The sequence below is a fragment of the Mustela nivalis genome, assembly GCF_964662115.1.
Source record: "Mustela nivalis genome assembly, chromosome: 19".
In the NCBI taxonomy this organism is placed as follows: Eukaryota; Metazoa; Chordata; class Mammalia; order Carnivora; family Mustelidae; genus Mustela; species Mustela nivalis.
The window spans coordinates 547,340-571,120 of NC_139038.1; the positions used below are offsets into that span (position 1 = coordinate 547,340).

At 57.4% G+C, this 23,781-nt stretch overlaps 2 protein-coding genes across 5 annotated transcripts in view; one reads left to right on the top strand and one right to left on the bottom strand.

Annotated features, from left to right (window-relative positions):
• CHLSN (cholesin) overlaps window positions 1–23,781 on the bottom strand; it is a 123,225-nt gene that overhangs the window by 33,944 nt on the left and 65,500 nt on the right. The window lies entirely within an intron of this gene.
• On the top strand, window positions 147–17,941 carry GPR146 (G protein-coupled receptor 146). Of its 2 annotated transcripts, none has more exons than XM_082713992.1 (2): window positions 147–453; window positions 13,078–17,941. In XM_082713992.1, exon 2 carries the CDS (start codon window positions 13,098–13,100, stop codon window positions 14,097–14,099), a length of 1,002 nt encoding a protein of 333 aa, XP_082570118.1. In that variant the 5' UTR covers window positions 147–453; window positions 13,078–13,097; the 3' UTR covers window positions 14,100–17,941. The 2 variants fall into 2 exon arrangements, with proteins under 2 accessions (XP_082570118.1, XP_082570119.1); XM_082713993.1 differs by lacking the exon at window positions 147–453 and adding an exon at window positions 5,522–10,493.

The window sequence follows — 23,781 nt, forward strand, 5'->3', positions numbered from 1 at the left end:
GGAAGTAACGGGGGATTGCGGAAGCAGCCCGCGCATGCTGCGGGGGCGGAGCAGGTGCACCTGTACCGACCAGACTACGGCCTTTGGAGGGTGGGTACGGCCTTTGGAGGGTGGGGGGGGCGCTGTGCCCTACAGATTAGAGCGCCTTCTGACTCAGCACAACTAGCACCAGCGCTTCAGGGAGCCCAAGAGCGCGCCCGGGGTTTGCGTCCGGCACGCGGCTGACCTCGGGTCACAGAACGCGCGCCGCCCCGCCCCGTCCCGCCCCGCGCGGTCGGAGTGCGGCTCGAGCCTGGGGGCGGGGGCGGAGCCGGTAGGTAGGCGGGACCGGCCGGCGGTCACGTGTGTACACAGGCCCGCGCGGCGTGCGCGCCGTGAACCCCGCCGCCGCCTCCTCGGAGCCCGGAGCTGCCCGCCCCGCGGCGACTGCGTGGCCCGCGGCCCAGCGAGCCGGTGAGTGGGCGCCGAAGGCGGGGTCGGCCGGCCGGCACGTCCAGGGTCTTGGCCCGCGCGGGGAGCGAGCCCGGGGCTGCGGCGGTCCCGCACCTACTCTCGGGTGCGTCGGCCCCGCCCTGGTGCTGTCCGCTTGCGGGGTGGGGGCGCTGTCCCCCGGAGGTTTGCGGGTACTGTCCCCCGGGGGTAGGGGCGCCGTCCCCCGGAGGTTTGGGGGTGCCCTTGCGGGGTGGGGACAGTGTCCCCCAGAGGTCTGGGGGTGCTGTCCCTTTGCGGGGTGGGGACAGGGTCCCCCAGAGGTTTGGGGGTGCTGTCCCCTTGCGGGGCGGGGACGATGTCCCCCAGAGGTTTGGGGGTGCTGTCCCCTTGAGGGGGCGGGGACGCTGTCCCGCATCTGGGGCCAGTCTCCAGCTGTATGCTGACTGTGCGGCTGCCCAGCGGTCATTAACCTGTGGAGGGGCATGTGGCTTAGCAACACCACTGGTTCCTCACAGGTCCGGCGCCGGGGTGGGGTGGGGGCGGCGCGGAGAGGGGAGGGGAGGGGAGGGGTACTGACTACGTTCTCCTGGGTCAGCATGCTTAGGGCTTTCCTCTTCTTCATGATTACACAGTTTTTAGTAAGTTCTGGAACTACATCTAAATGTAGACAGCAAATCTGTTGTTAACTATCTTGGACACTTGATGAAAATATACAATTCCCCGCGCATGGAAAGGCTCCTGCAAAACTTCATAGGAAGGCAGGGACACCCCCCCTTCCCCCGCCTTTGAACATCCACCCTGGAAGCAACAAGAAACACAACAAGCAGCAACTTAGTATCATAAACACCTTAAGTTCAGCCTCTAAGCAGGGTGTTCATCTGCTTGTGGTCATCTACCTAGCCTCTGCCCGGCCCAGATGTGGCGAGCCTGAGGGTGACTGTACATTTGATGTCCAGAGCACCATTTATCCCTCTGATCTCCTCTGAGATCTCCACTCCAGCTCTAAGTAATAAGCTCCACATTTGAGCAGGCCAGCCTCTAGCAGAGGTTAGCATTCAATTGCAAAAAGCCAGAAGCTGGCTTCCCGGATCCCTGCATATATGAGGGTATGGGAAAGTGACTCTGACCATGCATAATGTGACCAGACCCTCCATTGTCCTGACTGGGTCTAGCTGGGGCACTGCAGAATGAAAACTACACCCAGTAGACAGCCACTGTCCAGGACCTGCAGCGTAGCTCTGTAAGCAACTGCTGTGGGACCCAGCTCTCCAAACCAGAGACCCTGGTATCTTCCTGAATGAAGCAGGTCTCCAGATAAGTACCTGCATGTGCTTAGTGCTCACCAGGCCTGTCACACATAGGAAGCTGGGGCTGGAGCAGTAAGGCCGTCCCCCAGGGCCACACACAGCTCTTGGACCATGCAGTGTCCTGCTTCTGTCGTGAGTGTGGAAATACCCCGAGGATGGAAAAACACAGTCTTAGGGCAGAATGCAAATGTCAGCATGGTACTGGTGTCCCTGTAACTCAAAGGGTAGGCTGATGACAGGCAAGGTACATCCACTTAATGTGGGCCACACAGGCTTTTAGGTTGGGATGTGAGGACTGATTTCTACCTATTATATAATGAGAGAGTGACATACTTGCGGAGGTCACTGCTAGGAACTACGCCTGTGTGATGTACAGGTGGGAAGAGGGCCCTGCTGCCTCCTGGGATGGGACTGGGAGGGGGCTCCTGGAGCAGCTGCACCCAACTCTGGTCCCTCCAGTGTCATTTGGAATCCTGGAAACATAATTGCCACCTGGCCTCTAGTGACCCAACCACACACTAGGGCAGTGTCTTCGGGGTGGTAGCAGAGGAAGGGGACGAGTTCCCTTCCAGAGAACTGGGGCCTCTGCATTAGCACACATGATGAAATCATGCTGCTTCTTCCTTAAACAATGTTTCCCGTCACTTCCCAGTTCCACAAGTGGCTTTAGCCCTAAGGCTAAAGCCACTTGTGGAACTGGGAAGCATCTGTCCAAAGGGGTCTCACATGCCTAGGACCCAAAATACCACCCAGGCAGGGGCCACAGTCCAGATAAGAAAAAGGGTGATATTCTCTCTAATTTGAGATGCCAAAATATGATGGTGCCAGGGAACAGAATTCAGTCCCCTGGGAGTCTCCATGTGCAAACACAACATCCCTCACATCACAGGACAGGGTGAGACGGGCCAGGTGTCCTGTGTGTCCCCCAGCAGGCCCACCCACGGTCCCTTTCCTCCCATTCAGGCCAGCGGGGGTGTGCCTAGGAACTTCCCAGTTTTAATTAGAACCCAGCAAACTGAGGAAGCAACTGTGCAGAGTAAAACTAACCAGCGGTTCCTCCCTGGGAAAGAACCACAAGGTGCTGATAAGATCAGCGGCTCTGAGTGCCCCCTGCCACTGAGGTAAGAGCACACTGAGTTAAAGGCTGGGGGAGATCGGGGAGCCAGGCTGGGCTGCCAGGCCTGCCCAGAGTCTGAAATGGAGACCTGATCTGTTCTCGGCCCCTTGAATTTCTAAGTGAGTCTTTTAGTTTCTATTTTTTCCTGGCCTGCTGTGCCTGGAAGGAGAACTAGCTTCAAACTAAGTTAATCCGGGAAAAAACAGCCCAAGAAACTAGCGCTCTGTTGACAAAAGAACGTGTGTCCCATCTCCTTCCAGGGAAGGAAGCTGGTGGCCTGGCACAGGCGCCCCGCTGGCCTGGACCTGGCTGCTTGGTCTCAGTCCCCCGCAGCCCTTCCTGAGCCAGTGGACAGGCCTGTTCTCTTCCACAGAGAGAGAGAGGCCGCTCCTTGTTTATGCGTGAGCCATGCTGCCTGGTTCGCTCACTACTCTGCCGTTTAGAACCATAAAAAGCAAAAGGCAATAAAAACCAAAACAACCCATCTATATGAGGAACAGTTTCTTATCACACCCCAGGAGGGCACAGCGTTTGTGATAGGAATCAGTATGCGTAAGCTCTCTGCATTGAAAAACCTATGAAAGCACCGGCCTTTCCGGAGTGTCTGGCTCCTACCAGCTGGATGTTAATTGTAGCTAAAGCCTCTGCCCATTATTACAAAAGGAAATAAACATTCAGGAGTCATTTTCAAAGCATTCTGATTGTTCTAGAACATTCATCTGAAGTTAAGTCTCATGGTGCACAGCAGGTATACGTCAAACAGAAACAACCCACAAGACCGTCAGCCAGGCTGAGCTGTCTGCCCACTCAGGGTGCACTGCCTGTGCCCCACAGCCCCATGCCCACAGCCTGATCTCCTAGTGACAAGAGGCACTCCCACTCTCCTATCCCTTCTGTGGTGTGGGGTCTATTGCTCACCTTGGGGGAGAGCCTCTGACATGACCTAGCGAACCTCCTCCCCAGCCAGCCAACCAGGCTTCTGGCAAGAATCAAGAGACTTCCCCCTCCCATTCAGAAAGCTCTCAGCAGGTGGCAAAGACAGGACTGCAGCAGGACTGGCTGGGGGTGGGGGTAGGGGCTACGGTCAGGGAGGGCCCCTCACAGTGCTGATACCAAAATAAAACTTCAGGGGTAAGTTAGCACTTATCAAGTGAGCAGGGGGATCAGTATGTGCGCCCCCGCCCTGCAGGGAGATGGGCAGGAGGCCCAGCACCAGTGGGCCCCCAGCAGCAGACGACAGGATTTCCTGATTAACAGAGCAAGGAAATAACGGGAAGGTTTTAGTGAAACCAGCTCAGCTACCCTGGAACAGGCTGATTCCTCTTTGCTGGTCTCTGTGGCTCTGTACATACAGGCGCGCGCGTGTGCGCACACACACATACACACACATGCAGGACCCCAGGAGGTGTGACCCCTGCCCACCCCAGCAGCAGCCTGCTTCGGCGTGCGTCCACACAGCCCACGATCCCCTCCTCCCCCAGGCTGCTGTCCTGACCCACTCCTGGCATCTGTTTGCACAGAGATCACTATTTACTTTAGCCCTGGATTTTAGCATTTTCATTACTTACAGACACCCACTTTTGATGGGCTGCTTTATACCATTTTGGGCTCTTCTTTGAAAAGGCACAGAAAGCAAGCTGCCAACGTCCTGCCTCAAAATGCTTCTAACAGGCGGCCTAACTGGGGTGTGGGCCTTGCCAGCAGAGAAGGGGGTGCGTATCACCGCTGAGAGGCCTCTCCCAGTCTTCCTGAGTTAGGGTCAGAGCTGCTCTGTCCGCTAGCCCCCCTTCTCTGTATGCTGTGGGAACATATGAGGGAAGTACACCTTCATGCCCCAGTGTCATGAATGCCAAACCAGCAAATGTGCCGTTGGCGTTGTTACCAAAGCCCGGACCCAGACCATGAAGCCTCTGGGACAGGGATGTCCCTACGGTGCACAGCGGTGGTCTGAGGCTTGCCGCTGTCCCTTCCCTCCCCGCCCCCAACAGCCGGCACCAGGCCTGTGCCTGGCACTCACGTTCCCACACCCGCCTTCCACGTCAGGTGGTAGATTCTGAGCAGAAGTCCACAGCCAGCCTTCTGTGAGCTCCCCGCATTCAGGAAGGAGGGTATGGGCCTGCACCCTACTCATCTACCCTCTGGGAACCTGCTGAGGCTCGCCCTGCCGTGCTCCACACGGCTGGATCCATCTAACTCTCCAGCAGTCACACCAGTCTCCTAAGCTGGGGAAACTGAGGTAATACATTACCCGCCTAACCAGCGCCCCCCTGTGCGGAAGCAGGGAGCCCGGGCACCAATCTGGGGGGCTGGTTCTGCAGACGGAATTCCCGACTGGGCGGGATGCTGAGCAAAATGCGGGGCACCTGCACCTTTCCTGACAGCGTGTGGCGCTAGGTCACAGGGGGCTACTCTGCTCCCTCTGCGAAGTTTGAGCGTTTGCCTAAGCCACTGCCTGCCCTGCAGAGACCTGCATTAGAGCTCCCCCGCCACCGAGGGGGGAGGGAGGGAGGCCAGGGTTCAAGGCAGTGCCTGCCTTCAGAGCTGCTTCCTCAAAGTAGGAAAGCCGCCTAGGACTCCTAGGACTGGTGTCTGTCCTGGGACACACCGAGGGCCCGCTCTGCACCTGTCCCTGTCTGTCCCCCACCCTCTGTCCCCCAGGCCTGGGCATCACCCCTGCTGCTTGGAACACCCTGCCCCTCCTGGTCTTCCGGGGCTCCTCAGGCCGCTGAGCAGAGGAGTGGCTTGTCTGTTCCCAGCTTTCCCGTCAGCTCATCTTCCCTGCAGCCTGGCCTCCCACCCACAGGCCTTCCTACTAAAACCTCGGCCTGCAGGGCCCTCTCTCCCCGTGTGCTGATTCACTGGGCAGCCACCAGGGCCCAGGCCTGTGCCTGCTCTTGGCACTGGCCCTCTGGGCTGTCTGTGTGACCCCTACAGAGCCGCCATGCTTGGGCGCTGGCCAGTACCATCAGGGAAGAAACCGGAGAGCCCCAAAGTCCCAGCTCAGGGCCCAGAGCAGAGGGCGCTTCCTTGGTTTTCCAAGCCAGTAAGGACAGCTGCCCAGAGGGGTGCTTAGGCCAGACTTGCGGCCACTGGACATCCTCCTCCATCAGGCCCATGGGTCTTAAGGTCAGACAGCTGCGGGTTCCCTTCTCTCAGCATTCTCTGATGGCTCCATGCCTACAGCCTGAGGCAAACAGCCCTTTCACACTCATGTGCTGAGCCCATAACCCTGCCTGAGAGCCTCCGCGATCAGGAGGCAACCAAGAACTCTCCTACGGTTAGAAACTGGCAAGTCTAGGAAAGCGTCTCCTTGAAATAGAATTACTGAAGCCCAGAAGGCATCTTGGAAGAAAATGGCTTTTCTTTGATGCATGAGAGCATCTGCAGGTGACTGTCACATAGCTGAGGAAACACAGGCTCCAGCTGGGGATGAAAGGACAGAGAGGACGTGAAAACTGTGAAGTCCCTAGAAACTGGGATGGGGTACAGAACCCAAAAGGGCTCCATGCCCTTGGGGCCTCCGAGCAGACACTCAGACGCATCCTGCACATCCACCGGCCTCTCGCTCCATCTCGGCCAGCATTCACTGGGTCTTCTCTGCCCTGCAGGAGGCAGCTCCTGGACTGGGCCCTTCTGACAGTCTGGCCTTGGGGCACCCCATGAGGTGGCAGAGGCCCAAACAGCAGTGCTGGGGCACCAAATCCACAAATGGACACCAGCTTGGACCACGAGACTCTGTCCTTGCGGACCTCAGCCTTGCTCACCTCTAAAGGGTAGGGCTTCTGAGGCCCAAGAGGTGACCGACCGCTCCACATGGAGAAGAAATGACCACAGCTCTGTTCCCTCCCAGGGCTTCCCACGGTGCAGCCCGCCTCACGAGTGGGATGGCAGCTCAGCTTTCGGGTCCTCTCAGGCTTTTCTGGAGGGAAATGTCTGGCCTGTCTGGAGGCTGCCCTCGCTGGGGTGCGAATGCAGCCAAGCTCAGGGAAGGGGCGCCACGTGGCTGTGGAGGCAGTAACGGTCTGAGCCACTGAGGACTGGCCCAGCAGGGAGCTTGGGGCTGCTGTTTCCCAGGCTGGCCCCGCTATGCACTCTGACCTGGTCTGGGGCGTAGAACCCTCCTGTGGTCCAGCTACTCCTCCTTCCACCAGGCTGGCTGCTTATCTGCTCTCCTCTCTTGGGTGCCCGCTGGCCCCCAGGCCTGGAACTGCTCCCCACAAGCCGTCCTGGCCTCTCCAGCCCATGGGAAGAGGACCAGGAAGGGGAGCAGACACCTGAAAGACTGGCCCTGTCCTTATGATGTGCAGCTTTCTTCTTTCTGAGTGTCATTAGAAAACAAAACACACACACACACACACACACACACACACAAAGCCCTCAGAGAGGGTGAGTACATGAGTCACCTTTGTGGAAAAAGCCAGAAGATTACAGTGGTCTCTGTCTTGGACAACCCCAAGCAGGTGTGAGGTCCCTGGCCTGAAGAGCTGCCTCCCTTTTCTTGCCCAGCCAAGATGCCCGGTGCCCATGAGGAATAGGCCAGCCTGACCGTGCACGGCCCTCCTGCGGTCCCTCCCACTGGCATGGAGTTGGGCCGCCACTCTGTCACCACAGAGGCCCACATTCAGCCGCAGAGAGGATGGAGGCCCAGCAGGCCTGCTGCTGCCGTTGCCACGGACGTGGGCAGCAAGACACCTACACATGTCCGGGGCACTCTTGCTCTGTGCAGCTTGGCTGACAGGCAGTCCTGGCTCGCCGGAAAACACACTGTACGCGCGCAGAAGCCGCTGCGGGCCTGGCTCAGCGGGGGTCTCAAGGGTGAGTGGGTCACTTGTCCCCACGAAGATCTGGGACTGAGAGCAGAGTGCTCTGGGAGGACGGTCACGGTTGTGAGGGGCCCCTCCAGGAAGCTGCGACCCCGACCAGGAAGGGAGAGTTTCTGTGAAAGAAGCCGCACCCAGATGAGGTGAGACCCGGGGCTGGCAGGAGTGGAAATCCAGGGGGACCCCGAGTACAGTCCTGTGGAGAGGCAGGAGGACAGGTGCTGGGACCATTCTTGGCGCCTTGTCTGTTGCAAGGCTGTGGTTGCAGGCGCAGGACCTGCGCAGCTCTTGGGGGCAGGGGAGAGGCGGTAGTAAGTCTGGCACCGAGAGGCTGGAGGCAGGCCCAGTGGAGGAGGGCAAAGGAACAGCACCAGGGAGCTGGTTAGGTGGGAGGAAGTGGGGGCAGGACGGGCAGAGCAAGCCAGGGAGCTCTGCCAATAGACCCTTCTAGAAAAGATTCTAGGGTGCGTGGAAGAGGAAGCAGGCCCAGGAGCCAGGGAAGCAGCAGGGAGCTCTGGCAAGGTGGGGCCCAGGAGGGTCCTGGGAGGAGGTGTGGAGACAGGCCCAGCCTGTTTGTAAGGCTAGCCCAGGCGAGAAGCCCACTGGGGTCCTCACTGATCCTGACCCCCTCTGCTAAGGGCACACAGCAGGTGACAGGGCCCGGGAAGCTAGATTATCCATCCTGCTGTCCTGGAAGAATGTGGCAGATTTCCAAATGAGAAGGGGTGGAGTGGGGAGTGCTGGGCACTGAAGTGCACTGAACCCCGAGTGGCCTTGCAGAGAGGACCTTCCTGGAACTCCCCCCGCCCCCCCCCCAACTCCGGCTGCACTCCAAGTTCCTCTTTCTCAGGAGCTGGAAAGGTGGTCTGAGGCCTGGGCTGGAGGGCGGGAGCCAGACCATTGTTCCCAGGTCCGCCTCCTCCCTGAAGGGAAGTCTCTGTTCCCAGGTTCCTGGACTTGCAAAACCAGAGTGTGCAAAAGGGAAGTGGAGTCACCACAAGGGAACAGGAACCAAAAAAAGGCAGGCTGAGCCAGCCCCCACTGGAGGCCCTGTGTAGCCAGGAGGGCAGGCCTGGGGGATCAGGGGCATCCGCCTGGCTCCAGGTGCAGAATGGTAGACAGCGGTCCTGGCCCAGACAGGACCCCCCGCCCCCCCCACCGGCCACCCTGGTGCTCATCCTTTGGAAGGTCAGCTGTGACGTGAGCCAGGAGCTGCGAGACCTGCACAGGCTTCACCAAACGCCTGTGACTAGGGTTTAGGCAGGACCACCACTAGCTCACGCACCAGACCCACAGACACGGGGCAGTTCTGGGAGTACAGTCGCTATCCCTCCTGAGTACCTCCACCTGCTTCCCGCCCACCTGCGCCACATGCCTGCAGCCCCTGTGCAGCGGGACCACCCGTGTTCACAGGGACCCACATTCGGTTTGCACAGGGCATGGGTGAGCCCATCCTGGGGCGGGCATGTGGCTGTCCAGTGGCCTCAGCGATGGTGGTGTCACCCCAGCACCTGGCCCCCCGCCTCCCTGCCAGCTGTTCCCTTCCCTGCCCTGCCTCTCAGCGCCATCCTCCCAGACAGGAATGAACACTCCTGCTTTGGCAAATACCACATGCCCGTGTTTAGAAAACAAAGTGGCTTCCCTAGAAGAATGCTGGGACAAAAGAGCAAAGCTTGTCATCATCAGGCTGACAGAAAGCCAACAGCTGGCATCCTCCGCCTGCATACACACGAGAACCATGCACGGACGCGAACTCTGGCTTCTGAAATCAAGTCAGTACGTTCTGTGTTTCCTGGCTATCAGCAAACAGAAATTCAGGCCTATTTCAACTGAAGACCAAGCACTGATGGCCACCGCCTGCTCTCCACACGACCTGTGAGCCAGGCCACACAGGCACGAGAACTGGGAAGGAAATTCTAAACAGACTGTGCTCCACGTGACCGTTTCCCAAGAATGGAGCCACTCCTGGCCCAGGATGGCCGCTCGCCAGCGGCCCTTCCCTGCGGCCCCACGGGGCAGCTGTGGGCAGGCAGGACAGCGGCTCCCTGAGCCCTTGGCTGGGAGGGGACACGGTCAGTGGCCACCGGCCAGCAGCTCTGCTGTAGCCGTGCTCAGGCCAGCTGTGGGTGCCACAGCGACACAGGGGAGACACCCGCCCTTCTTCCTGCCAGTCCCGAACCTGTCCTCAGCCATTGCTGCCCCTTCAAAGAGCCCTGGGGCCCGTGCTGCAGGGCCGGCGGCCACAGCCCCTTTCCATGGAGATTTGGTGTGGCCTCTGGTTCTGTGCTAAGTTGCCTCTCAGTTTCCTTGCTCAAGGGAAGAGGAACTTGTCACTGCACACGCCCTATATCCCAAGTGTCAGGAACGGCCATGTGAGCTCTGGGCAAGACTTGCCGCACCTGCCCCATCACTCGGCACGGGCTGGGGTGCAGGGGGAAGGAACCTGGCACTCCTGGAACTGGTGCGACGGGGCAGGAGCCCGACCCGACGGTGCTGGCCCTTCCAGGCACAGCCCTCGTTCTGCGGAGCTGGCTGTAAACAGAGATAGGGAGGGGCCGCTGGGCCTGCCAAGGGAGGCCGACACTGAGCGATTTACTGGAGGAAAACAAGTGGCTTCCACGCTGGGCACGGAGTGCGCACACGCACCGCGCAGGAAGCCAGCGCCGCGAGGCTGCCACTGATAAGCACCCAGGGCGGGCGGGGGTGGTGGTGGTGTGTGTATGCTGAGAAACACAGGATTCTCCCTGTCGTCCATGCTGCCGTGTTGCTCACGGGGTCTGCGGTCCAGGCGCACAGACACGGGCACTTAGGATAGAGGTAAGCAGCCTGAGGCGCGGGTGCAGCTACGGGCCACTCGGGGTGATGCTAGGGACAGGCTGCGGGAGGGAGGGCTGAGGGCCCCGCACAAGCCTGGGGCAGGCCTGAGGGAGGACAGGCTCTGTCAGACCAGAAGTGTGGCTCCTCAGGTCCCGGCCATTCCTGCTGGCCAGCGCCCCACTGAGCCAATGCCTGGCCTAACGATGGCGCAGGGCCCTGCCTTTTCAGGGATGCATCTCTCTCCTCTTGTAAGGAAAGAGGCTTGGACACGAGAGCAGGTGGAACATCTCAGGCAGACCTTATGGGTCCCTGGGCAGGACGTGAGCCCAGCTGGTCACCGCACAGACAGATGCTCTGGGATGGAAGATGTCCACAGTGGCCACAAGAATGTAGTTTCTGGGGGACTCCAGGCCAGTGAAGTCTGGCAGGTGAGCGCCCCACAGCCTCCTCTGTTCCCTGTCCTCCCGCTCACTATTGGAGCCATGGTTCAGCACGGAGAAGCCACAGAACAGAGAAGAGGCCACATTGTTGAAACATCCCCAGCCAGCTCTGGAGGCCTTCAGGAAGGAGAAGGAGAACGGAAACCCGCCATGTAATCAGCTAGATGACTCCCCTCCCCAGCTCCCTGCGGAACCCTGTGCCTTGGCTGTGGGACACACGTGCCACCTGCCCGGGGCTCCCACCTTCTCCCCCAGAATCCGGCCCCCGGGGTGCAGAGTGCCCACCAGGGCCATAGGCTGAGGAGCACTGTCCAGACTTTAGGGCCGAGCTTACACTGTGGGTGACAGTAAACACTGTATCAATGATGTAACCAATGTGGGCAGAGCCGGCCAGCCCTGTGCCCAGCCTGACCCTGAGTGTCGCTGCCGTCTGACACACATCATCGCAGGCTGCTGAGCAGCATTAAGTGAGGCTTGCAAAACACTCCCCGGATTGGATGTCCCTGATGCCTGCACGACCTGTGTGCCCACCACAGTCTGAGGCTGGGGGACTCCCATGCAGACACACTCCTGCAGCGGGGGCCCCTGGCCTCCTTTTGTTTCCTTCACTGTTAACCCCCTGTCATCCCACTGGCCTGGGTGGGGCAAGGGCGAGGCAGCCCAGTGGGTAAGGTCTGTGCTCTCAGAACCCTCTCTCCGCGTTACCTCCCACCTCCACGCCAGGCTCCAGCCTGCAGCGCAGCAGTACATGTGGCCAGGGCCTGGCCCCTGAGCCCCTTTGTGGGTAGCAGGGCTGGCTGATCCCTGTCCCAAGGCTCAGGAAACAAATGTCTGCTTTGTATATGCTCGCCCAAGAGGATTTCTTATTCTGAGAGCAGGAGATCAGGTTGGACCAAACTACATTTTGAAAGTAAGGTTTTCCTCCAAAGAACTGACATTTGTGAAGTGTGTTCTTTCCTCACGCAGTGGGTTCTCACGGCCGGCTGTGTGCCCATGCCTCCTAGGTGCTGGGACACAGGCCGCTTGGTTGCACCCTGCTGGAGCGCTGCCTCAGAGGCTGAGTGAGGGTGCTGGGACCGATGGCCCACCCCTGTCTGTCTTTCTTGGCATGGGCACGGGCGACTTGACAGGGCAGAGCCCCCTCCCTGGCGGGGAGCACATCCCCCAGGAAACCCCAGGCTCCATGATGGTTCTTGTGGATGTGGCCTCACTGGGACCCCGTGACGGCCCTGTGGAGATGGAGACTGAGCGTTGTCAGCCTGTGGCAGCCTCCCACCTCCCAGCTCCGTTCACTGCACACGGTGACACACGTCAGTCTGGCAGCTGCCCACACATCTCCCACGTGTGCACCCGCGCCCGCTCCCGGGGCTGGAGGTGCAGCCTGCTGTCGCAGCCTGGTGTCATGTGAAACAGGGTGGGTCTCGGGCCACCACACCAAAGACATAGGTGTGGAAAGTGCACACGATTCCCACACATGCCGAGAAGGGTCTGGGCAAGGCTGTGGCCTGCCTGCTAGACAGAGAGGCTGCTGTCCTCACCTGGGGGGCTGGGGAGGGTCACCCTGTCTCAGGAAGGCCCCTGTTGGCACGTGTCCTGGCTGTGCGGGAATGTGAGTGCTGTGCGGGTGCCACCCTGGCTGACGGGCTCCACAGTCACCTGTCTTTCTAACCCACTTTCAGTAAAGAGGCTGAGCAGGCGGGGGTTACGTGGACTGAAAGCCACGCAGCCCAGGCAGAGGGGTGAGGCCACAGTGGGGGTGGGGGAGGTCCTGCAGAATGTCCCCTCCTGGCAGAGAGAAGCAGGGACCCAGCAGGAGCCAGTGAGTACGCAGGGAGCAACTTCTCTAGCAGTATCCTGGGTAAATCGTCCATGGCTCAGATTCCTGCCGCCGCAGGCTTAGGGAGGCTCACCATGGCCAGTCAGATTATCACAGCCTTGTGACCCTGCGGGTCCAGCTTGGGACTTAAACAGCTGTGGGGTGGCACCTTTGCTTTCACAGGAGACGCGCATGCAGGACAGAATCTGAGTCTCTGACCGTTCTCTGCTAGTTTAAGGAGCGAGGCTTTCTTCCTGTACCACGTCTGTGTTTCTGGGGGTTCGCAGGCCTGGGGCAGAATAACCTTCTCCTGCTTTCTCCCACACAGCCCAGCCCGCTGCCACCGCCATGTGGAGTTGCGGCCCACTCAATGGCACGGGTGGCACTGAGGACCACAGCCTTTGCCAGCACTTCCACCTGGTCCTGTCCCTCTTCTCTCTGCTCTACCTGGTCGTCGGCGTCCCCATCGGCCTGGGCTACAATGCCCTGCTCGTCCTGGTCAACCTGTATGACCAGAGCAGCATGACCATGCCCGATGTCTACTTCGTGAACATGGCCGTGGCAGGCCTGGTGCTGAGCGCCCTGGCGCCCGTGCACCTGCTGGGCCCCACAGCCTCCGGCTGGGCCCTGTGGGGCTTCAGCAGTGAGGCCCACATCACACTGCTGGTGCTGTTCAACGTCTCCTCCCTGGTGACCATGTACTCCACAGCCCTGCTCAGCCTCGACTACTATATCGAGCGGGCCCTGCCCCGCACCTACATGTCCAGCGTCTACAACACTAGGCACGTGTGCGGCTTTGTCTGGGGCGGGGCCCTGCTCACCAGCTTCTCCTCCCTGCTCTTCTACATCTGCAGCCACGTGGCGGCCAGGATCGTCGAGTGCTCCAAGATGCAGGACACAGAGGCTGCTGATGCAATCATGGTGTTCATTGGGTTTCTGGTCCCCACCCTGGCTGTCCTCTATGCGCTGGCGCTCATTGCAAGGCTCCGCAAGGAAGACACGCCCCTTGACCAGGACACAGGGAGGCTGGAGCCCTCGGTGCACAGGCTTCTGGTGGCCACCGTGTGCACGCAGTTTGGGCTCTGGACACCTCACTACCTTACCCTCCTGGGGCACACGTTGCTAGCCTTGCGGGGGAAGCCCGTGGATGGGCACCACTTGGGGATTCTGCTCTTTGCTAAGGACCTGTCGAGATTCCTGGCCTTCTCCAGCAGCTCCGTGATGCCGCTCCTCTACCGTTACATCAACAGGAGCTTTCCTGGCAAACTCCGGCGGCTCATCAAGAAAATGCACTGTGGGCATCAGAGTTGCTCCCCAGACCAGGTGGGGGTCCAGCAGGTGATGGCATAGACAGCCAGTCCCGGGGCCACCACCAGCACTTACTGCGGAGTCACCTGGCCGCTGGCTGAGGGTGCATGCGCCTTGAGGCACGACCCACACCCTCCTCCGGGGAGACAGGTGACTGACACTTGAGCTGGGTGCTCGGCACCGTGTCGCTGTCTTCCCCAGGAGGTCAATGCGGCAAGAACAAAGGACAGCACTGGATGTGTCCTCGCCAAGTCTGCTGTTGTTCCACAAAGGCCTCTCTTACACCGAGGCCACGTTGTTCAAAGCAGCAGGGGCCTGGTGTGAAGGGAAGCTTCATCAGCCTACCTGCTTCTGCCCAAGGCCCACGCACTGCTCCATCCCCGGGGCCACGTCCTCAGCTTCCTCCACACCGGGTCCCAGAACGACATGATGACAGTCAAACGCCAGTATTTATACTCTGTCTTGCTACAACCCTTGATTCCCTCTTTTACTTTACTTTTGTTCATAGAAAGAAAGATTTGACAGAAAAGTCGCAACAGTATGAAAATGAAGGAAGCAATACAAAAGAGCACCCTCTTCCGACGGGTGGGGGTGAGTGTGACGGCTGCAGGGTCGCGTGGGGGCGGCGGGGAGCAGAGGCGCACGGTGTCACACACAGAGGTGGTGTCAAGATGTTTCCGATGGACGAAGCCAGCGTGGTAGCTGGTCTAAATCGAGAGTAAAGTAGCTCACGGTTCTCTCCTTGCCCGCCGAATGCACCCACTACCCCTGCTGCCCTCATGGGTGATCTCAGCTGACCTTTAGAGCTCGACTCCCCACTGTGGGCACCAGATGGAACGATAAAAATACACAGAAGAGAGGAAAAGGCAGTTAATGCTGAAGCGGGAAGGAACTGCCCAGGGGAGAGACAGGCCTGGACAACTGAGCCTCGTGGGGCGCAGGGGCAGAGTATGGGGCCACTACCACCACCTTGCCCGTCAGGTCCTCCGTGGCCTCTGCCACGGGGAGCCCAAAACCTGCCTGGATTCTTCTACACCGTGGCCCGTAACCATCAACTTTACAACTGTGCAAACAGAAGGCCCTGCCCCTCACACCATCACAATACACCCCAGGCCTGCAGCCCCTAACTCCCAACTCTGAAACCCACCAAACTCTAAAAACGGGAAGATCTGTTTTTCAGGTTTGCAGGAAGTTCATTTGGTAGCAAACCCTGACCTCCAGTGGTAGGATGGCACTTTTCTGCAGAAAGAGGAGTGTGATTACGGGGGCCCTGCCCCAGTATGCAATACACGCAGCGTGTTAACTGTGTGTGTGCGTGTGCAGAAAACTGGTCCATAGAAGTGGTTTGCTAAAAGGAAAATCATAAACATGCACATTCCTTAAAATGTGGTTTATGTTTCAACCGAAATTTTCCTGCCATTTACAGCTACAGAGGAACAGGGCTGGGAATTGGTAATATGGTAACTCCACCCTGCTTTTAGGGCTGTGCATCCAGAAAAAAAACACCTGCTTTGTTTTTGGTCGTTGCTCGGTAATGCACCCTATTTATTTATTTATTTTTTATTTTTATCTCTTCACTCCCCTTCACCCATTCTCCCACCACCCACACCCCTGCCAACCACCAGTCTGTTACTTCTCTGACCTTGGTTATTTTTTTTTAAAGATCCCCCATATAAGTGAGAGCCTATGGTGTTTGTCTTTCTCCATCTGACTTATTTTACTCAGCACAGTGGCCTCCAGGTCCGTCTGTATTGTTGCAAGTGGCCAGACTTCATTCCTTTTTATGGCTGTTGTTCCCTAGTGTGTGTTACGCGTATGTGTATGCCCCCCGCCCCACGTCTTCTGTGTCCACTTGTCCATTGAGGGACACTTAGCCACTTCTGTGTCTCGGCCATGGGGAGTAATGCTGCACTGAACATGAGGGCGCAGACATCTTTCCGGTTAGTGGTTTTGTATCCTTCAGGTAAATACCCACAAGTGTGAGGACTAGATCATAGGGGAGTTCTCTTTCCTTAACTTCTGGGGAACCTCTGTGTTGACTAAGTGGCTGTACCAGTTTGCATTCTCACTGATGGTGCACAAGGGTTCCCTTTTCTGCACATCCTCATCAGCTCTTCTCTCATCTTCTTGATGACGGCCGTCCTAACAGGTGTGTGGGGGGGGGTCTCCCTCTGTGGTTCTGATGTGCACCTGCCCGGTGGTGAGGGGCGCAGAGAGCCTTTCATGTATGTGTTGGCCGTCCGTGTTCTTTGGAGAAATGTCTCTTCTGACCTTCTCCGCATTTTGTAATCAGATTTTATTTTGCTACTGAGTTGTAGGGGTTCTTTATGTATTTTGGATATTAGTTCCCTAGTGGAGATATTAACATACTAACTTGTGATAACCTGAAAACTTTTGAGTTCTGACACATCTGGTCTGAGGATAACAGAGTGTGGCTCGATTTTTTGCCACATTCCATGCAGGGAAATTGCTCCATTTGGTCCTGGTCTCTTGGGAAATTTAGCCCGCGACCTGGTTGCCATTGTTTTTTTTCTATCTGCATAATGTATCCCCTCTAGGATGCTGGGATGGGACTGAGTGAAGAGTCTGCCTGTGCAGGATCCGGAAAGTACACTGGATGGCAGGGCCCTGGCCCTGCTCGGCCCTGCCAGCTGTGAAAGTCCGGACCACTTCTGTGGGGCCCTGGCAATAGATCCGGCGCAGAAGGAGACAGGTCTCCGGGTTGCTTCTGTCAGGAATGTGCTAGTTCTACCCAAGGGTGCACCACCCCCCCAACTGCTGCTGCAGGTCTTCAGATGCACTGGAGTTTCTTTTCAAATCCTGAAAGCCTCAGGCCTGACCCCCTCCACCCTACTCCAGCTGTGAGCTAAACTATGGGTAGTCCCGAGGCCATGCCTCCCCTGGGAAAGTCTGGTGTTCCTAAGTGACCAGTGTGACGGCACGGGTCCCAACACTGCAGCCGTAGAACCTCTCACCTCCAACATGCCTGCTACTGCTGGACCTCTAGTTCTGTCCCAGCTGGCAGTCAGACCCCAGACCGGGGTCAGGCCAAGGTCCACCACACACAGCCAGGCTCTTGGATCAGGAAGCCAGCACCGTTATTAGTGGAAACGGGATCCAGCGGGTGGGCTGGTTTGTAGTGGCAGTGCTATTTCAAATAAAAAGACCCTTTTCCTTGCTTACCTGTTCTGCTCTTTGCTTGAGGAGAAAGAGCTCCTAGGAGAAGGGAAATACCAACAGCATAGAATGGAGTGGCAGAGTCCCTCACCCCAGCTGAGGTCCCTCAAACAGGAGAGGGATCTAAAATTATTGATTTGTTTTCCATTTCTCAGTGTCTCTGGTTACAAACTGGCTTGTTTCTGGTGACCTCCAGACCCCCCTTCTGGGGGCCTGAGTGGGTCTTGCCAGGGATCCCTCCCCCCATCCCATCACCCACGTGTGCTGGTGATAGAGGGCCCCCGAGGCACGTGGCAGCCTGGCAGCTTTTCCTGGTGGAGCACAAGCCCAAGGCAGGCTGGGGCTCCCGTGCAGACCCTTACCTCTAATGGAGACCCCCACTACTAGTTCTGCAGCATACCCAGGTCTCACAGATGTGAGACACGCTCTTCTCCCTGCTGGGGACACCTCTGCCACCAACCCCACCTGCTGCAGAACCTACTGTCCATTTCACATTTCTTCATCCACATTCTTGTGCTAAATTCATCTTGGATCAATCTGCTGTAACCTGACACTTCTCTTCCAGGTATGGGAGCTTCCAGTGCTTCTGCGAACTTGCCAAAAAAATGGAAAGACTTTTGGGCTGAGATAAGAATGAGGAACTATTTGGAAAAAGCTAAAGTAGACTGTGAACTCAATGCTAAATAAAGATTACATATATATTTTAATTGACCAATCTGTATTTCTCCCAGTGAAGCGTTATGTTCCAAGCTCATTAATTCTATTAATCCACAAACACACATCTATCTTCCCATGCTTAAAGTTCCAAAAGATGAGCTTAATCTTAGGTTTATTTCGTGAAGGTTACAGAATTTATCATAGGAAACCAGACGTGCTGCTATTTGGGACAGACATGTTGATAAGTCAACATTCTTTTATAGAAAGCACCTGATAAAGGATAAACCTGGAATAAATGCTTAAGATGCTAAATTACAAGTCCTGTTCTTAATTTAAAATCAGTTGGAGAATTTGGGGGCTTTTTCATTTCTCATCTGTTAAATCTTATGATGTACCCATTGGCCTAAAATTCTACATAAATGAGGAAGAAAAACCTGTTAAAGAAAAAACCCATACATTTGAAGATTTAAATTATTTGATACGTATTACCCAATTTTGGAATTCTTCAAATGTATTTCCAGGGGCATAGGACATAGATCAGAACGTATTAACCTAAAATCGGCATTTCCCCTAGTGACACAGATCCTGCCATCTCTGGTTGTTTCTCTGTAGCTCCTCGGTCACAATGACAGTAATATGACCATTTGTGGCCAGCCTCAGATGGTAGCAGAGTGTGCTGCGAACACCACCGCACAGGTTGCCACGAAGGCCAGCAGAGACAGCCTTATGACTCTTGCAAATGTTACTTTTCCCTGAGAATAAAAATTTAAAGATTCCTGACCACATCCTGAGGGCTGAGGACAGAATGAGTGTCCTGGTGGCCCCAGCAGTTCTGGGGTTTGGGTGTGTGTGTGTGTGACCCCCTCGGCAAGTGGTCAACATGCTGTGCACACAGTGAGCTCTCATAAAGCTGAAAAGTGACTGAGTTATCCAGGAATGAAAGAGTTTGAAGATACCTATAATATCTTAATAAATAAGATACAGTTTAAAGACTTTTTATGATTTGCCTTGTTCTGTTGATCGTGCACGTAAGACTGGAGTCCTCAGTACAAAGCATCTGTTGAGCGCCTATTGCGTTCTTGACCTTTCTCCTGATACTTAAAACCACTTAACAAGAGGCTCTTTCGGCCCATCTGCTGTTGACATCATGTGAACCTGGGAAATAAGACGCCAGAGCCCAAGATGCCAGGAGACCAGCCGGTACATTCTAGAGTTTCGGCCGACCAACCATGACTCTAAACCATCTTCCAGCCTTGGAGAACAGGCATGTTTGTGGAGCTCCATCCAGTGGCCGCCGGCAGACCTTCACTCAGCAGGGCGGCCGACTATGGGCCACGGTGCGCTGGGCCACTAGGACCCATGTTTGTGCCACGAGAGGGTGCTTCTCACGAGTTTTAGCCCTGATGTGGATGGGGTTGGGTGGGTCATATTTGGTGATGTAACTCAGTGATTTTTCACGGCGGCTTTCACCCCCAAACCAGCTGCTTAAATGCAGACAGCCTGCTACACATCCCCCGAAGGGACTGTCCTTCACAAGCTATCCCTGCAGACATAGGCCCAAACTGCACAAGGCTTGCAGAATGCGCAGCAAACTGTGCCTTTACCAAGACACAGCCCTGGCAGCACTGGAGACGAGCGCTCAGTCCACAGGTATCTGCACCCACATATATGTGTACGCCCACATGCACACACACACGCTGGCCATGCCAAGTCCACGCAGCCCCAGGTGACCGTGCTGGAGCCAGGAGGGCCAGGCACCCGCAGGGACAGTAGCCAGGTATGGTGCAGACCCTTACCTCTAATGGAGCTGGACTGCTGTGCAGTTAAGGCTCAGCATGCTGCCGTCCACAGGGCAGCCTCTCCCTGGAATTTCGCATCACTAAATGAAGCTGAATGCTCACTGCAATGTCCTACACCTCAGGGAGCTAAAGAAGGGCCATGGCTAGAAAGGTACATAAGACCTAGCTGTAAGATTATACATGCCTTCTAAAAACTGTTGGAAAAGTTTCCATCTAAGAAGGCACAGGTGAATGCTGGAGTCTGCAGGAGGGAAGCACTCTGGACCACGGCCTCTGCTCTCTCTTGCATGGCCAGGTGGAAGGCCACATGGGTCCAGCCTCTGCCACTCGGGCTGCCCGTCGCCTGAAGCATCCAGATGCTTCTGTCACAGAGGGGCCCGTCTTTGTGAGGCTCTGCCCACTCCCAAGGCTCCAAGATCAGGAAATGCTTCTGCAATGGACTCACAATTCCACATGGTGCAAAGGGCACTCCCGAAAAGTGCCCGCCCCTTGTCCCCACCCCTCAGGAGGAGGAGCCTGCACTCCCCCAAGCCTCTGTGGACACCTCTGACCTCTGCACGCAGGGCTCCTCCTCTGTGAGGAGATGGCCCGCCAGACAGGGCTGACCGGGCTGAACACTGGGGCCCTAAGGGTAGGACTGCGCTCACCGCATGGCTGCAGAGATAGGCTGCGGGTGTTGGAAGCCAGGTTCAGACCACAAATAACCCGAACGTGGTTTTCTTCAGGAAAACATTTGTCCAAACACCCCAAGCAAGTCCCCCCAGAGTTTGAAAAGGCCCCATTACTTGGCACTGTGGTTTCACTCCAAGGCTCTTGGGTGACCATGAGGTCAGATGAGCACGGAGATAAATCAGGAAAGAGCCAGCGGACAGCCGTGGGCCATGGGCACACGGGCAGATGGACTGCCTGTTGCGGCTCTGGCTCGTCTCCCTGTCCTGGAAGCACCTGTAGACATGCCCGCCAAGGCTCCCATCATCTCCCATAGCCGCGGAGAAACACGCTGTGGCCTGGGCTGGAACTGAGATGAGTCAGTCCGTAATCAGCCTACTCTCTCCTGTTCTTGCTGACCACACAGCAGCAGGACAAGGAAAGCAAAACAAACAGCTTGGTGGCGAGCAGAGCCAGAAGTCCAGTATAGGGATCGGCCACAGACACGCTGGTGAGACCCTTCAAGGTGACGGAGCGGCCGCTGGAGTGGGCCACGGTTAGGGCTTCTAGTGTCAGTGACCCGCATTCTCATAACTAGTGTAGTTACATGGCATCTGTCTCAAATAAAGCCAATTTTAAACATGTACAAATGTCTTAGTGACAAAAGTTGGGACGCATGCAGGGGCCAATGGTGCCGGTATCTCAGAACAGGATACATGAGGCGGCTCCCGCAGCACCTTGCAACCACTCATCTTCCTGTCTGTGTGGATCGGCTTCTCCCAGACACAGCTCTCAGGGGAGTCACAGAACACATGGTCCCCTGGGGCAGGCTTCTCCCACAGAACGGTTGCTGCTAAGGTCCCTCAGGCCTGGGGGAGGCATCAGTCCACCACTCCTTTCTGTATACTGCGTGGGGATGTTTCTCATCCGTTCCTCCACTGACGGACCCTCAGGCCGCTCCCACCGCAGCCACTGTGAGGAGAGCTGCCACGAACATGGGGTGACTGTGGGTGTGCCAGATTCTGGAGGCCACGCACTACAGCACAGTCACGTCCATAACTGGGGCTGGGCCGTGGGCAAAGCCCCGGATAGATGCTCTCACTGCAGAGAACATGAAGCCTGACCATCCTGTGCTTATACACAAAGACAACACGTCCCAAGACGGTGTGTTCTGGGACAGAGGGGTGGGCAGGAGAGCCACTGCTCCCTGAACGGGCTGTTCCATCGCCTTCTCAACACGGGGCCAGGAACACAGGAGGAGGAGTGGGCACTGGGAGACCGCTGCCAGTTCCCGTGCAAGTGGAACAATGCTGCCAGCTGACAGGCGGCCCCGTGGGCACACCTTCTTTCCCACTTTCACTCACGTCCGGTAACTGTGCGCACTCTGCATGTGCAGAGCTCCAACACGCTCCAACCTCTTCGCCAACGTCTACCCTCGGCACTGAGGAAGTGTGGGGCACATGGGATGGGCCAGGCCAGGAATGAGGCGGCCCAGCACTCCCCCTGGAAGTCATGTCCTCCTACACCCCAATCCTGATATGAAGCACACAAACCCAGGGCGCAGACAGTTCTATGGGGAGTAAATCAGATCCACAGAAATGCAAAGACAGGGTGTGACAGAAGGCGGGGACAAGGCCTCGAGGCACCCCAGGAGGAGGGTGCTGGGGTGTCCAGAGATAGATGGACAGTGGGCTGGAGAGGGATCCACTCCAGGCTGGTCCTGGGGCTGGGCTGCAGAGGCCGGCCCAACTAAGACCCATGTGGGACCCTCTCTTTGTGCAGGTCACACTGTTCGGCAGAAACCTGTGTTTACAGATGGTCTCTGGCTTCACATGTCTAGGACTGCCAACTCCTCTAACCCTCAGATACCCTGTGCAGCGCTGCTGGACTTACTACCCTCTGGCCGGAGTGAACGGGAGCTGGGAGCTAGCCGGCCTGCCCTCACAACCCTCATCTCAATGCCTCGGGCTCTCCCCTCCGCTCGGCACCAGAAATTCAGGCTTAGTGTGTGGCTACTTCTCTTAGCAGTTCTGTTCATCCCGAGTCTCGATGGCTTGGTGGGAGCCCTGGCAAGTGGGACGCTGGGCCCAGTGGGCAAGGCGCCCACGAGAACAGGAGGCTCCAGTGTCGTGGTGGTTCTCACGGCCCAGCAGCCGGCGGCCGGCAGTACGAGCTCGCAGCCTGGAGGCGGACACTGCCTGTCTGCCAGCAGCAGCCACGGTGCAGATGGAACACATTTCTGGACATTGCAGAATGGAGCCAAACCATACACCAGGCCTCCCAGTGGACGCAGCTGGGGAAGACAATGTGGTTTTCTCAGCTTAACGGAAGACCAGGAGGTCAGGGCGGGGAGAGGCCAGCTGGGCCAGTAGCTCAGACATTTCCCTGCAAGGCTGGGAGAGCCCAGAGGGTAGGCTTACTTCTCTAAATTGGGGCTCTCAAAACCCCCAAGCCCTGAACTCATGTGAGCAGGAGGCAGGATGCCCCAAAGCCTAAGACAGAGGTGGTTGCTGCTCCCTGGGAACTCACCCTGCCTGGGGGGCCCCAGATCTCACGGGAGCAATGCCCCTACGACGCAGCAGAACCCACAGATGAGCATCATCCACATGGGGCAGGGTCCCCACTGCACCCCCATCCCCTGCCAGGCTTCTGAGGAGCCTGATGAGGCCCACCCACCAGCTCCATTGTCCTGAGGCACCCTTCCAACAAGCAGGCGCAGCTCTATAAACCCATTCACAAGACAAAGCGCGGGAGGCCCGCGGCCACCAGCTGCAAGCGGCACGTTCAGACTCAGAGCCCAGAGAGCTGGCCGGGGTCGTGCACAAGGGCTTGGACACCGGGAGGCTGAGGGAGGTGTGCCAGCCACACAGTAGCTCAGGATGCCTCTGCTCGCTTGTGTGCTGGAGGCTGGGGGCTGGGAGCCTCGCTTCCCCTGTGGCCACACACTCTTGTCAGGGCCTGACTCCAGGCTGGGGGCCTCCCTGCAGGTACCAGTGGGCAGAGCTGATGGCCATGTGGCTCTAACGGCAAGGCACCTCGTCACCCTGGGAGCTGAGCAGCGAATGCTGGCCAGCCACACTGACAGAGACCCAGCTGCCCCTGTCCAAGCCTCAGGTCTCCCATCTGGAGAGATTAGCCTTGGTCAGTGGTCCTCAAACCTCGGCGAGGCTTCCCCACTCCTAACCAAGCTCCTAAGCCCTGCTTGGACTCAAGGCTCTTGGCACAGAGGCCCCAGGGTGGCTTGCTCTCAGGTGCTCATCAGCAACAACACAGCAGGACCCACGTGGGGAGTCCAAGTTGTAAGAGACATCAGACGACACGTGGTCCCTGGCCCCAGTCTGGGCTCAGTGACTGAGGGGGTTCCCGGGGTACTCTCTGCCTCCCTGCAGCCTCGGTGGGTTTTCCCTGGAGCTCACGCGGCTATGGATGCCATCAGGGACCCC